Here is a 12,150-nt window from a genome sequence, read left to right on the forward strand (position 1 = left end):
CTTTCTCCCATTTATTTATTTATTTTTAATGCTTTTCTAAGCCTCTCTTATGGCTTGGAAATCCAGCATGATCTTCTGTCCTCTGCAAGTCCATAAAAGATGCATTCTGTTCAGATTTCAAAACAACCCATCAGAGATTAAATGATAATAGGTTTATTTAGAGCCTGAAGGAATTTCCTTGTCACGTATGATGCAACGGCACATGGGAGATTAAATCCCAGAGTACCTTTCAAGGCTATTTTTAATTTGTCCTCAAATAAGCCCTGCTTTTATTAAAGACTTTCCAAAGGAGCAGAGTAGAGCACTCTCTGTCATCTTCTGAAATGACTGTGAGCGCTGAGCCGAGTCTACATTTTCTCAAGCAGTGCTTATTATGAAATATATGAAGAAATACAGGAGTGAGCCTGATACCCAGCTACGAGTTCAAAAGGCTTTGCACGGACATCACAAGCATACTGAACCTGCAGCGGGAGTTTTTTAGACTGCTCTTCTGATCCAAACATCACCTGTAGAGACGTGCAGGAACTCTGCAAAGCAGCAGATGCAGGGCGGATGTGGGGCGACCAGAACACCACACAGAAGAACCACTTCCATGGCGGGCAGCCAGACCCCACCTTGGCTGCTGGCAACTGGCATGGGCAGCTATCCCTGGCTAATCCTTCAGCAGAAGGCTGCCAGCGGCACCTAGAAAAGGGCTCTGGTGGAAAATACCTACCAGAAGAGTTCACAGGGCAGCTGGAAGCTGCCAAGTGGTATGCAACCATTGACACCCATGCAGCTCTCGACATTGGGCAGCTGCTTAGCTGCTTGGGACAGGGGAAAGATGATTGGGAAATTAAGATAAGCTGCAGATTTGGGCATCTCTGGATATTTTCCGACCTGCTGTCCGGATAAATTCAGTATCACTTTGAGCGAGCTCCTTTTTCTCAGCAGGACGACCTAAGCCATTAAGGAAAGCGCAAGCTCCCGTTGACCTCCTGGGACAGCCATTACCAGCGGCGGAACGCAGGCCCGAGCCCCGGCCGCCTGATTCCGCCTGGAAAGCCAGGCACTGGAAAGTCCGTGGCGCTCCCAAACGGAGCCCTCACGGAGGGGAGCAGCCTCCAGAGGGAGCTGCGCGCAGCCAAGCGCGCGGAAGCGACCAATTCACTTCAGCGGGTTTGCCATTTTATACTGTTATGGAGGACGGGCCTCCACGAACTCCAAACGTGCGCAGTTAGCAGCAGGTTTACGCAACAGATTCCCCTGCCGCGCGGTGCGCTCTGCAGCCGGCCGTCACGTCTGCAGCCTGCGCCGCCACGGCCGTCGCGGTGAGGGAAGGGCCCGGCAGCCGCAGGGAGCCACCCGCCGCCCCGCCCGCCGCCGGCCATTGGCCGCGCGCAGCCATTACTCCCGCGGGCGGCGGTGGGGGGCCGGACTTCCTCGTCGCCGCGGCGGCAGCGGCGGGGCCGGTGGCAGGTGGGTTGGGGGGTGATCGGGTGGCCGTGGTGTTGCGGAGGAGCCCCTTGCGGAGGGCGCGAGCGTGGAGCGCCCCAGCAGGCGCCGTGTCCCCGCGGGTGCGCTGTGAGGGCTGGGAGGCGGGCGGAGGGGGCTGTCGGCTGGGGCCGGCTTCCTGTGTGGGGCAGCGAGAAGTGCGCAGCTCCCGGGTGCGCTCGTTCCCCGTCGCGCCTTGCGTTCCTCTGCGCCGCTCCGGGCGGCGGGCCGGCCAGAGCAGGAAGGGAGAGCGGCTCGGTGGCAGCGAGCAGCGCTAAATCCCGTCGCTGTGCGGCCGTGCTGGTACGGGAGCGCTGCTGGCTGAGTTGCTGCCTTGGCCAGAATGAGAAACGGAGCGTGAAGCTTCATTTGAAGCTTGATGTTTCAGGACGCTGCCCCTCCGTGAACGTACGGTGTGTTGACTTGCCTTCTGCGTTTGGAGGGGGAAAAGAAATGCACCCAAACGTTAAATCAGTCGTGGTTTTAGAAACGTGCTGTGTCTAATGAATAACTAAAGGAAATACCTGACACACCAGGCCTTTGGAAACCATCTGGGTGTGCCCGCACGCTCAGAGGGAAAGTGGCTGTGTTGGTTTTTGCTCCTGAGTGGGAAGCGCTGCTCTGTCGCCTTGCAGTAGAGCCGTGTGTGGATTTACCAGCAAAACGCTCGGAGAACGGGAGGGTGGGATTGCAAGGAATGTGTTTCACAGGACTGATCTGTAGGGTCTGGCGTGCCTCATTGCCAGCTTGAGGGGTTGTGGAATTTGTGGTGCTTCAGAGAAGTCCCCTGCTAACGTGAAGGGGTGCTGCTTCAAGTCGTGCCTTAGCAGGAGGGAACATCTTGCCCATTGGCTCCCCCTGCTCAGCGCAGCAGCTTCTCGTGTGGAAAATGAACGCAAGTAATTAATTTAATTAAAGTATTTTTAGCATTTTCAATGAAATTAGCAGCTGGAAAGGCGACTGGGACCTGTGGGGAGCACACTGTTCAGAAACTCTTCTAGAAAAGGTATCCTAAATTACTATTTAGCTCGTGATGTACAGTGTCGCTGTAGTGGTAGAGTGGCACAATCTCCTCAGCTCCGAGGCATCGTCGCCTTACAGGGAGTGTGAGCTTTGGGGTGGCTGCTCTTAACTGTGAAGCTGCTTTTATCTTTTGTAAGGTGATAATTCCTCAGGCTGAGAGAGGTGGCAGTCTTTTTTTGAGGCAGGTTATGAAGTTCTCTATAAATATAGCTATTGTGTCATTTAAAACATAAGCGTGTGCATGACTTCAGTGTTACTGCGTCCCTATTCTTGGTGTCGGGGGTAGTGTAGCCAGTGGTGACTTCCATTGGGCTTATGTGCCAAGGGCATCTGAGCGCAACCATCAGAGCCCTGTAACCTCCTGCTTTATAAACTGGGGTTGCTTTGGAGCTGCCCAGTGACAATCCTAACATGTGGATGACTTGAGTTGTGCTTGAAAGGAATAGGGGCTGTTAGAAGTGAATAGGTTACAATGCATGCTTTGGAGCACCCAGTAAGAGACCTTAGCAAGCAGTTTGTGAGAGAAGATGGCATTTTCCTGCTGTAGTGGTTCCATCTTCTGTCTCTCTTGGCTTGGCCCTGCCTTGGTAGAGGTGAGTGCACCTGGTGACAGGACACGGCCACGGGTGAGGGCAGCTGGTAGGAGACGAGCACCCCTTGCTTACGGCTCGGATTATGGAAGGCTTTATGGCTAATGCAGCTTGAATTAGCACCAGGCTTTGGGAGCTGCATGCGTGTGTTTCCTGTCTGAGTGGGGAAATCTCCTTTTCCTGAGGAATCTGCGGTGATGCCTCAGAGGTTACCTCTGGTGTTAGATCCTGTGCTGACGTAGTGAGTGCTGATGCAGTAAATTGCCTTAGTTTAAAACTTGCCATGGTGAGTCATGAGGCTTGATGTCTAGGATATTTCTTTTCCTCCTCTGCTCTCTTTTATTTCTGCTTACAAAATAGGGATGGCTTATAATCAGTTCCTATTCCAAGCAGGGGAATTCGCCATGTCTTGTTAACACAGCACGTTTAACAAATGGCCCAAACATAATGAGGATGGGAGTACAAGGAAGTGTCAATAAAATCTTTCAGATGCTCATTCTGGAACGAGGACTAACTGCCTAGCTCTGACATGTTAGAAAGCTGTTGTCATTACTAAGCTCAGACTGTGCAATGAGATGGTCCTCTTGCCTATTGCTTTTTTTTTTTTTTTTACCTTCCTATGTTGCTGTGTTCTCTGAAATCTGAGTTTCACTGAACACAGCCCAAAAGGCAGCGATGTGAGAGCTTTATCTGTTGCTGTCAGAGGCTGTACTGCCAGCGTGCTGCTCCATGTGAACTGCTTTTTATTGGAAAACCTTGCTGCGGCATAGGCGTGTGTGTGTGAACACACACATTTAGGTTGGAGGAATGTGTTAAGTTGTTCAAACTGCTTCTTAATCTGAGTTTATGATACAGTCCTGCTGTACTAAGAACAGAACTGCTTGGGTCTGCAGGATTTCAGGGCACTTCCACTGCCCTCGAGGTGGAGGTGGCCAGTGCTTGAAGATGCTGACTCAGTACCGAACTGAGCTGTCCTGGCTTCTCTTTGTGCAGTGCCAGAAGTGCCTTCTTGTTACCAGTCCCCAGGCAAGATGGTAGTACAGGCTAAGCTTTTTTTTGATTATTTGCCCCTCCTGCTCAGAGCAGCTCATCTGTATAGGATTACTTGTTGAGTATTTGCTTCATCCGTGCTCCTTCCCCTGTTTCTCTTCCCAGGAGGAATACATGACTTACTGAAAAAAGAGAAAATGCTATGCTGGGGTTACTCATCTTTTGGACAACCTGGGATAGGTAGCAACCTCCAGGTCATCATTCCCGAACCACAGGTGTATGGATTCATTCACGACAGAAATGTCAAGGAGGTGGCATGCGGAGGAAACCACTCAGTGTTCCTGCTGGAAGATGGGGAAGTGTACACCTGTGGCTTGAACACCAAAGGCCAGCTGGGGCATGAGAGTGAAGGAAGCAAGCCTGGTAAGTGTGTCTCTTGCATCTACTTTCTAACTGGCTGAGGCTGGCAGGATGAGAAGGTGATGGAAGCTGCTTTGTCCCGATTGGCATGCAGTTGGAGCAGCTGACAGAGCTGAAGGTTGTGTCCTAACCCAGCCCTGCGGGATTGTATCTGCTGCCTCTGGAAAGCTACAGCTGAGCAGCATGGGTGGGAAGTCAAGTCCGATCACTTTGTCTGGAAAATGTATCAGAAAGCAGAATGGAGGTGGTGTTGGGAAACGTTTTGTTACTGGACATTAGGGTGCCCTGTTGTAAAAGCCCCAAGTGTCTTCTGCTTTCTTTGCAGTTGGGTTGCATCCTTACACCAAGAGCAAACACTAGTTTGGCAATGTTATGGACTTTTTTTTTTTAATGTTGGCCTTGTAATTTGCTTTCTGTTAACTTACTTGTTTTGGCGTGTAGCAAAAACAGAGGTATCTCTGTTTCATAATAAAAATCCTTCCATGAGTAATTGGATTTGAGTAATCTTTACTCCTACTGTTGGCTACCCTCTGTAGGCCTGGGGCTTCTGTAGCCCGCCTTGTTATTTTGTGACTAATATAGGAGATGTACTAAGTGAGGAGCAGTAGCTATTTTATACACTTGCAGATCTGACCTGACTGATTCCAGTGACCTTTTTTGGAGTGTCTTTTGTCCTTTTCTCTCAATCATGAGGTAGTGGATGTTGGCTGCAGGATTAGAGGAGCTGACCTAGACTTTTTGTCTTCTTGCTTTTCCTGCAGTGCAGACAACTAAAGAGATTAGGATGTGACACCAACTCCTAGTTCTCCTACGTGTTCCATTCATTCTGAGAGTTCCTGCAGTGCTGGTTTCTGAGGAGCCTGTGACCATGCGTGTGAAAATGTGCGTTTCTCCCTCAGCACAGCACTGCAGACTGCATCTGTGAAGGAGTTCTGCTGACTAGGGCAGGTGGGAGGGATGTGCTATAAAGGAACAGCTTCCCTTTTTAGCTCCTGGTGAACCGCCGTGCAGCTTCATTAATAGCAATGAACCAGAGGAGGGTCCCCTCCCACATGTGGCTTGTGGGGGTCCACTTTGGCTTGTGGCACTGGGAACTGATTTTTTTCAGTTCCATGCAAATAGGAACAAGAAGAATGCATACCTCATCTTTCAGTTTTCCCTTCCCTGTAAAGAATAAAGACAGTCTGCACCTTCTGCATAGGAAGATATGCCAAAGATCATGTTTCTTACCCTCTGTTAGTTGCATGGAGAGGTATGTGTGGGACAGAGGGTCCTGAGCTGTTGAAGGTGATGGAAAGTTTCTAGTGTGCCTCTAAGGAATGGAAACGGGGAGATGTATGGAATGGGAATCTTGCAGCTGCTTTGCTCTGACCTCTGCAGTGTGAACCTGAGCCCGGCCTAGTCAAGGGGGGCAGCTGGAAGTGGGCTTTGTCTGCTCCCTGTGACAAAAGACTGACTGTCCCCTACGGGCAGCCTCTGCAGAGCCCCTCGTGCTTTAGGGAGTGCTTACCATGGCTTGGCTGTGTTTCAGAGTAGCATGAAAGCATACGGGGGTCTCTTGAAGGCTGCATGAAAATGCTCAATGACTTCAGAGAAGTTGAGTGATACCTGTCCTACTGTCCAGGTCTGTGCTCAAGGAGGAAGCTTCTTGTTCCCTTTCCTGCTTTCTTGTCTGTGAGAGAGACTTATGCTGCCAGTATGCTAAAAGCTTCAGTTAGTGGTTCTAAGTGTACGTGCTCATGTTATTTCATCAGAGATGGTTTTCACCCAAGGTGATACCTGCTTATCAGTAACATTCTAGGACTCTGCAGTATGCTGAACATTGGTCTTCTCCTTCTTCTCCTTCTTCAAAAACTTGTTGGTTTTACCAATGGCTTCAAGGGGTGAAGAGTTGTTACATTCGCAGTAAATGCTTTTGAAGACTTCAGCTGCTTTTCTCCCCTCACTGTGTATACCACATACTTAATTTGTTTTTCTGCCATGGTGCCTTCTGTTTACATGCAAGATACTATTCCAGTTGTTTCAGGAGCTCCTCTTAGAGCAGTCCTTTAGCACCTTTTGAAATGAGAGACCCTTCTTAATTAAAAAGCTGTACTTATTATCACATTTGCTGAGCTTGAGAATGTAATGCTGAGATAGAATGCAACCGGTTAGGTGAATTTTTTTTTTTTTTTGTACCTCTCCACTGCAGGAAACAAATTACTGTGTTGAGTGCATTCCACTGAATGAATCAGTAGAGACCTCTGGAAGTGCCATTTCATCTGCTGTTACTTTTCAGGGGAAGCAATTTGGAGATTTTCCTGGTCAAAAAAGTTGAGTCGACCATTGTGCAGAATCAGTCTGAGTTGATATTAATCTCCTGAGCATCATCAGGTGTTAACATGCATTAAATTTCTTGTGTGGATGCCGATACTGCAGGGTGGCATTGCCTCAGTTTGTGTTGTGAAACCTATCTGCTCACAGCTGCAGCGGCGACAAATGTTATGAAGTCAAATTGCAGTAGATGATACAGATCACCTGGATTGCTCTGAACACAGTGACCTTACACTTTTCAAATGTAAATGCACATGAACTTCAGCATGGGGCTGAAGTGGTCAGAAGCATCGATGCTCACTGTGATATGCTTAATATGTGATGTGTTTAACTGTGTAACAGCTGAGAATTCAGATGTGTGACCTGTTTGTAAGGACTCTTCGTATGGATCTTCCTCTTTTCACCTCTTCCTGGCTGGGAGGGAGGCCATGTGGGAGGCCTGGGTTGCTCCAGAGCAGGAGTAGAGGTGGTAGAGTTTGTGTTTGTTGGAAGTAGCCATGGAAGGGAGCAAGTCCAGCCTCCCCACATCCCTCTGGATTGGCAGCGTGACCCATTGGTGTATTGACCACTCATTCCACTTTTGTGTTGTTTTCCTCTCTTTCCACAAAGTTTGAAACAAGAGCCAGGAAATGCCACAAAATAGACTTTTCACAGAATATATGAGACAGTTCTGTCCCTGGTTGGGCACAGAGCTGAGGCTCAGCGTGCATCTAACTTCTCAGAAATCAAACATTTTAGACACGTGTGACTGCTAGCTGAAAACAGCTGCTCCTGCAGCAGAGATGTGAAGAAATGCTTACTCTTAACACCTGACCTGCCTTTTAAGCAGCTGACTGCCTATGTAAGCTCCTGAAGAAGAAATGGAGATGTGATCATCTGTACTTTTCCCAGAATGCCCTTCAAATCTTACATGTGATTATTCTGCATTTCTCCAGTGACATCACTGCACATTTCTGATCTTCCTCCTGCCCTGTGGATTGGGTAATTCTTTGGGCTTTGACGTGCCTGTTGTGCAGGGTACCCTCTGTTAAATGACTACACTGCACGTCCTTGAGCGGAGAAGCACAAAATATTTCATGTTTCCCAAGGTTTGTGATAATGTGTCCTACTTGAGCGTTCAAACGGGTCACCTGTATGAGCCCCACATGAACGTGTTACTTCTATTCCTTTTAACATGGATATATCCAAAAGACCAATTTTCTTCATAAGACAAACAAAAAAAAGTGAAGTACAGCTGGGGATCACAGGCAACTTCTGCTCTACATCCAGCAGCAAGCTGTGAGAGTTTTTCAGCTAACACCTTCTTTTTTTATTTCTGAAGTATTCTTGCTAAAGCATATGTTTTCAGGAAGAGCTTTCTTCAAAAGCTGTCCTGTGAATTTATGAGTTGGGGTGAGACTTGAGCGTGTACTCTAGAAACATATTTTTTATGATCCCAAAAGATGGTGTGTTCAAATGACATCAAACTGCTGTACTTCTGGAAGTTACTAAGCCTAATAATAAATAAAAGTCCTTTTGTAAGTGTTTAATAGGGCTGTTAATTTCCTCCCTATCAGCAGACTTCTGCTCAGGCAGTGCTTGTGCAATAGATGGTAATGTCATTGAAAGCAAGGACAAGTGTGGTGTATGGAGTCTGCACTGTGCTGGTGTGACTTTGTTCTGTTCCTGTGCAAATCACTGCAGGATGGAATTAAAAGGGAAGTAAGTGAGGAACACACCAGGCGCTTTTAAACATTCCACCCTCCTTCATCAGCCTGGGGCTCACAAGTGCACTTAGAAGATCTAGCCTCCCTACAGGAAGAAAATAGGAAATGCTTCCTTGAAGGCAAAATGTGTCCTGCTGTGCAAAACTGCTCCAATAACATGAAAAGATAGGGAGGTAGCACCTCCAGTTGTAAGAAGTGCCCTGCAGCATTGAGCACTGTGGGTGGATAAGAGTCAGCTCCTGCCTTATCTCCTAGGGCAGTGACTTGAGCCCCAAGGATAGGCTGGATGTATTCTGGATTGTTGAGTCCTCACCAGTGTGTGTGTATTGCATGTGTCTGCATTAGGGCTGCTAGGAGGGAGGTTGTGCTACATCTGGGGGAAAACTGCGGGGAAGAAATAAACAGATCTCTCTTTCTTGCAGTGTTGGGAGATGAGTGCTGCTTTCTAAGCAGAGCTGTCAACTTTATGTTGGTTCCCTTTTCTTTTGCCTTTATAAGGTTTGCTTAGGAGCTGCCACGTGACTATGTTAACCCCTGTGTGGGTATTATGAGTTATAGTGAAAGGCTTGTTCTTCCTTCTTCCTGGCCTGCTGTCCTTGCTCACTGCCACTGACACTTGCCAGTGCTCCTATTCATGTGGCCAACAGCATTCCTTTGAATTTCATCTGCTGCAGCCTGTCCTTTGCTGTCTATTGCAAATTTTTTTGCCCATTTTTATTTAACGAGTCAGCCATGTATTTACATTCCTTCCTCCATAACCAAATTATCAGCCTTACAAACACCAGTGCTGCTGTTGTCAGTCCCTCTGATGGGACTGCTGCTCCAACTCCTGTGAGTATAGTTGTAACAGACCCATGTGTAGGAACTGAGAAAGGCCAGATGTACTGAGAGCTTCTCATCATGTATTTTGGTTCTGATTAAAAAGTCCAGATCTGCTCCTTTCCCTCAGTTCGCAAAAGGATGACCTCAATATTTGCAGTTGGACTTGTAAAGCCCAGTGTCTGCAATGGATTTAGTAAACTGCAATTGACAAAAGCAATGATCTAAATATTTGCTTGCTCCCTATTTCAGAGCTTTTGCTCCATACCAAGAGAAAGTGGAAAACAAAATGGGTTACCGTGCACCAGATGAGAACAGCAGGCAGAAAGAGAGGGCAGATCTACTCACAGCCTAGAAACAGAGCCAGGAGCTCCTCGTGCAGAAGCATCTCTGAAACGTGCTGTTGTGAGCAGGGCACTCAGAGGGGTCTGCTCTTGTTCTGTGCAGGTGCAAAGCTGAATTCCTCCCACAGCCTTGCACGCAGAGACTTATGTTGTCAGCATGGTAATTCCAGCTGCTTATGTGTTGCATGTGTCATGCACCTAACCCCAGCAGAGGCTTTCTGTCATCATCAAGGTGTGTTCATGAAGCTGTTGTTACTGCTGACAGCAGCAGAGATGTGTGAATGGAGCCACAGAAGCTGTCTTGACTCCTGTGCTTCCTTGTATGCTGACAGGATTAGATTATACATTTGGGCTGTATTTTGCATTTTCGTGGAGTACCTCTTGAATGCAATAGCAGGATTCTCATGGGGATTTTTGGCTGTTGGATCATGAGTCCATAAGTGCTAATGCTGTTAGTAGCACATTCCTCCATCTAATAAGGTGACACTGTTATTTATCTTCAAAAGAATCATGGAATGGCCCGGGTTGGAAAGAACCTCAAGGATCATCGAATTTCAACTCCCTGTGACAGGCAGGGCAGGGTTGCTAGCTGCTAGATCAAGTACTAGATCAGGCTGCCCAGGGCCCTATCCAATCTGGCCTTAAACACCTCCAGGGATAGGGCATCCAAACCTCTGTGGGCAGCCTGTTCCAGTGACTCACCACTCTCTCAGAGAAGTATTTCCTAAAATCCAATCTGAATCTTGTCTAGCGCAACTTGAGGCTGTTCCCTCTTGTCCTATCACTAGTTAATATGGGAGAAGAGGTCGTCCCCCACCTCACCACAGCCTCCTTTAAGGTATTTGGAGAGAGCAGTAAGGTCTCCCGTAGGCCTCCTCTTCTCTGGACTAAACAATCCCAGCTCCCTCAGCCGCTTCTCACAAGACATGTTCTTCAGTCTGCTCACCAGCTTAGTTGCTCTTCTCTGGACATGCTTCAGGGCCTCCATGTCTTTCTTGTAGTGACAGCTCGATACTGAACTCAGTACTGGAGATGCAGCCTCACCAGTCTGAGTACAGAGGGGTGATCGCTTCCCTGTTCCTGCTGACAACACTATTTCTGATGCCATTGGCTGCCTTTGCCACCTGTGCATGCTGCTGGCTCACGTTCAGCTGGGTGTTGACTCCAGGTCCATTTCCTCTACACAGTCTTCCAGCCACTCTGCCCCGAGCCTACAGCTTTGCATGGGGTTGTTGAATTGAAGTGCAGGATAGGTCTTGTTAAACTTCATCCCATTGGCCTCAGCTCAGCAATCCAGCCTGATTGCTGGATCCCTCTGTAGGGTCTTCCTACCCCCAAGCAGATCAACACTTCCTCCCAAGTTGGTGTCATTTGCAAACTTATTGAGGGTGCACTCAATCTACTCAACCAGATAATCAATGATGATACTGGACAGGACAAGCCCCATTACTGACCCCTGGGAAGCACCGCTCATAACCAGTGGCCAACTGGATTTAACTCCATTCACCACCACTTTCTCCAGGAGGTTTCTGTGACAGTGAGACAGTGTCAAAGGCTTTGCTGAAGTCTAGACTGTGTCAACAGCCTTTCCCTCATCCACCAGGCAGGTCACTAGATCATAGGAGATCAGGTTGGTCAAGCTGGACCTGCCTTTCATGAAACCGTGCTGGCTAGGCCTGATTCCCAGGTTGTCCTGCACAGAGAGAAGCACTCAGGATGAACAAATGCCTATTGTCAAGCTGGGCAGGACATGAGGAGTTTGGGGTAGGTATCCAAGAAGGCTGAAATCACTTGGAACTCTTCCAAGCATCAGCTTCTTCTCACTACGGAAGAAATCCAGGTTTTGCCACTGAAGGCATCACCTCAGGGCTCTCCATTGATTTCAGACAGGAGAAGCCATCTGGTGCTGTCCATGTACATCACAGTACCCGTATGGCTGAAGGGTTCTGCCACATCCTCTAGCAAAAGCTTGTCTTGCAAGGAGATGGAAGCTATGTGTTGGAAAGGTACCAGCAGTCTGATAAGCTTACTAGGAGACTGCGATCAATAATTCACTGCCTGTACACCCAAACCAGTGCCATGTAATTGGGTGCTTTGTGCTTCCAGTAGTGTTAGACACTGAATATCTTGTAGCATAGCTTTTCAACATCGTGGGGACAAAGTATAAGCCCCCTTCTGTAAATTGAGAAGCTATGGTCTGAAGATGGGTTTTTCAAGGGTTTTTCAGTCTTCGCCTTGCTTTACTGCGGTTTCCAGCACTGTCAAGAGCTGTGTTACAAAAACCTGTACCACTTGTTTCCAGCTTTTGCTGGATGGAGTGTGCCTGCAGTCCACAGACAGGCAAGCAAACAGCCCTGGGAACCATGCTTGTTATGATTCAGAAGAGTGCTGTCCTGAAAGAGTTTTGCCTAGACCTGAATCTTTTATTCATTTTTGTTTTATGATAAGATCTGACAAGGCTAAGATCAATAG

General features: G+C 48.1%; 1 protein-coding gene across 8 annotated transcripts in view; it reads left to right on the top strand.

The window, feature by feature from the left end:
- The first annotated feature begins 1,408 nt into the window (after positions 1-1,408).
- The window catches only part of HERC3 (HECT and RLD domain containing E3 ubiquitin protein ligase 3), a 43,887-nt gene continuing 33,145 nt past the window's right edge, over positions 1,409-12,150 (top strand). For 6 of the 8 annotated variants that reach the window (XR_001463456.4, XR_005859124.2, XR_003074728.3 and 3 more), the window contains exons 1-2: positions 1,409-1,458; positions 4,242-4,499. Coding sequence is in view for 5 of the 8 variants with exons in the window: in NM_001039298.2 (NP_001034387.2) it covers positions 4,274-4,499 (226 nt within the window). In the remaining 3 variants the exon portion in view is untranslated. Of the gene's footprint in view, positions 1,887-4,241; positions 4,500-12,150 lie in introns of all 8 variants that reach the window. The other 2 variants (XM_046940078.1, XM_046940077.1) reach the window with 2 other exon arrangements.

This window comes from Gallus gallus, chromosome 4 (genome assembly GCF_016699485.2).
Source record: "Gallus gallus isolate bGalGal1 chromosome 4, bGalGal1.mat.broiler.GRCg7b, whole genome shotgun sequence".
NCBI classification, from domain to species: domain Eukaryota; kingdom Metazoa; phylum Chordata; class Aves; order Galliformes; family Phasianidae; genus Gallus; species Gallus gallus.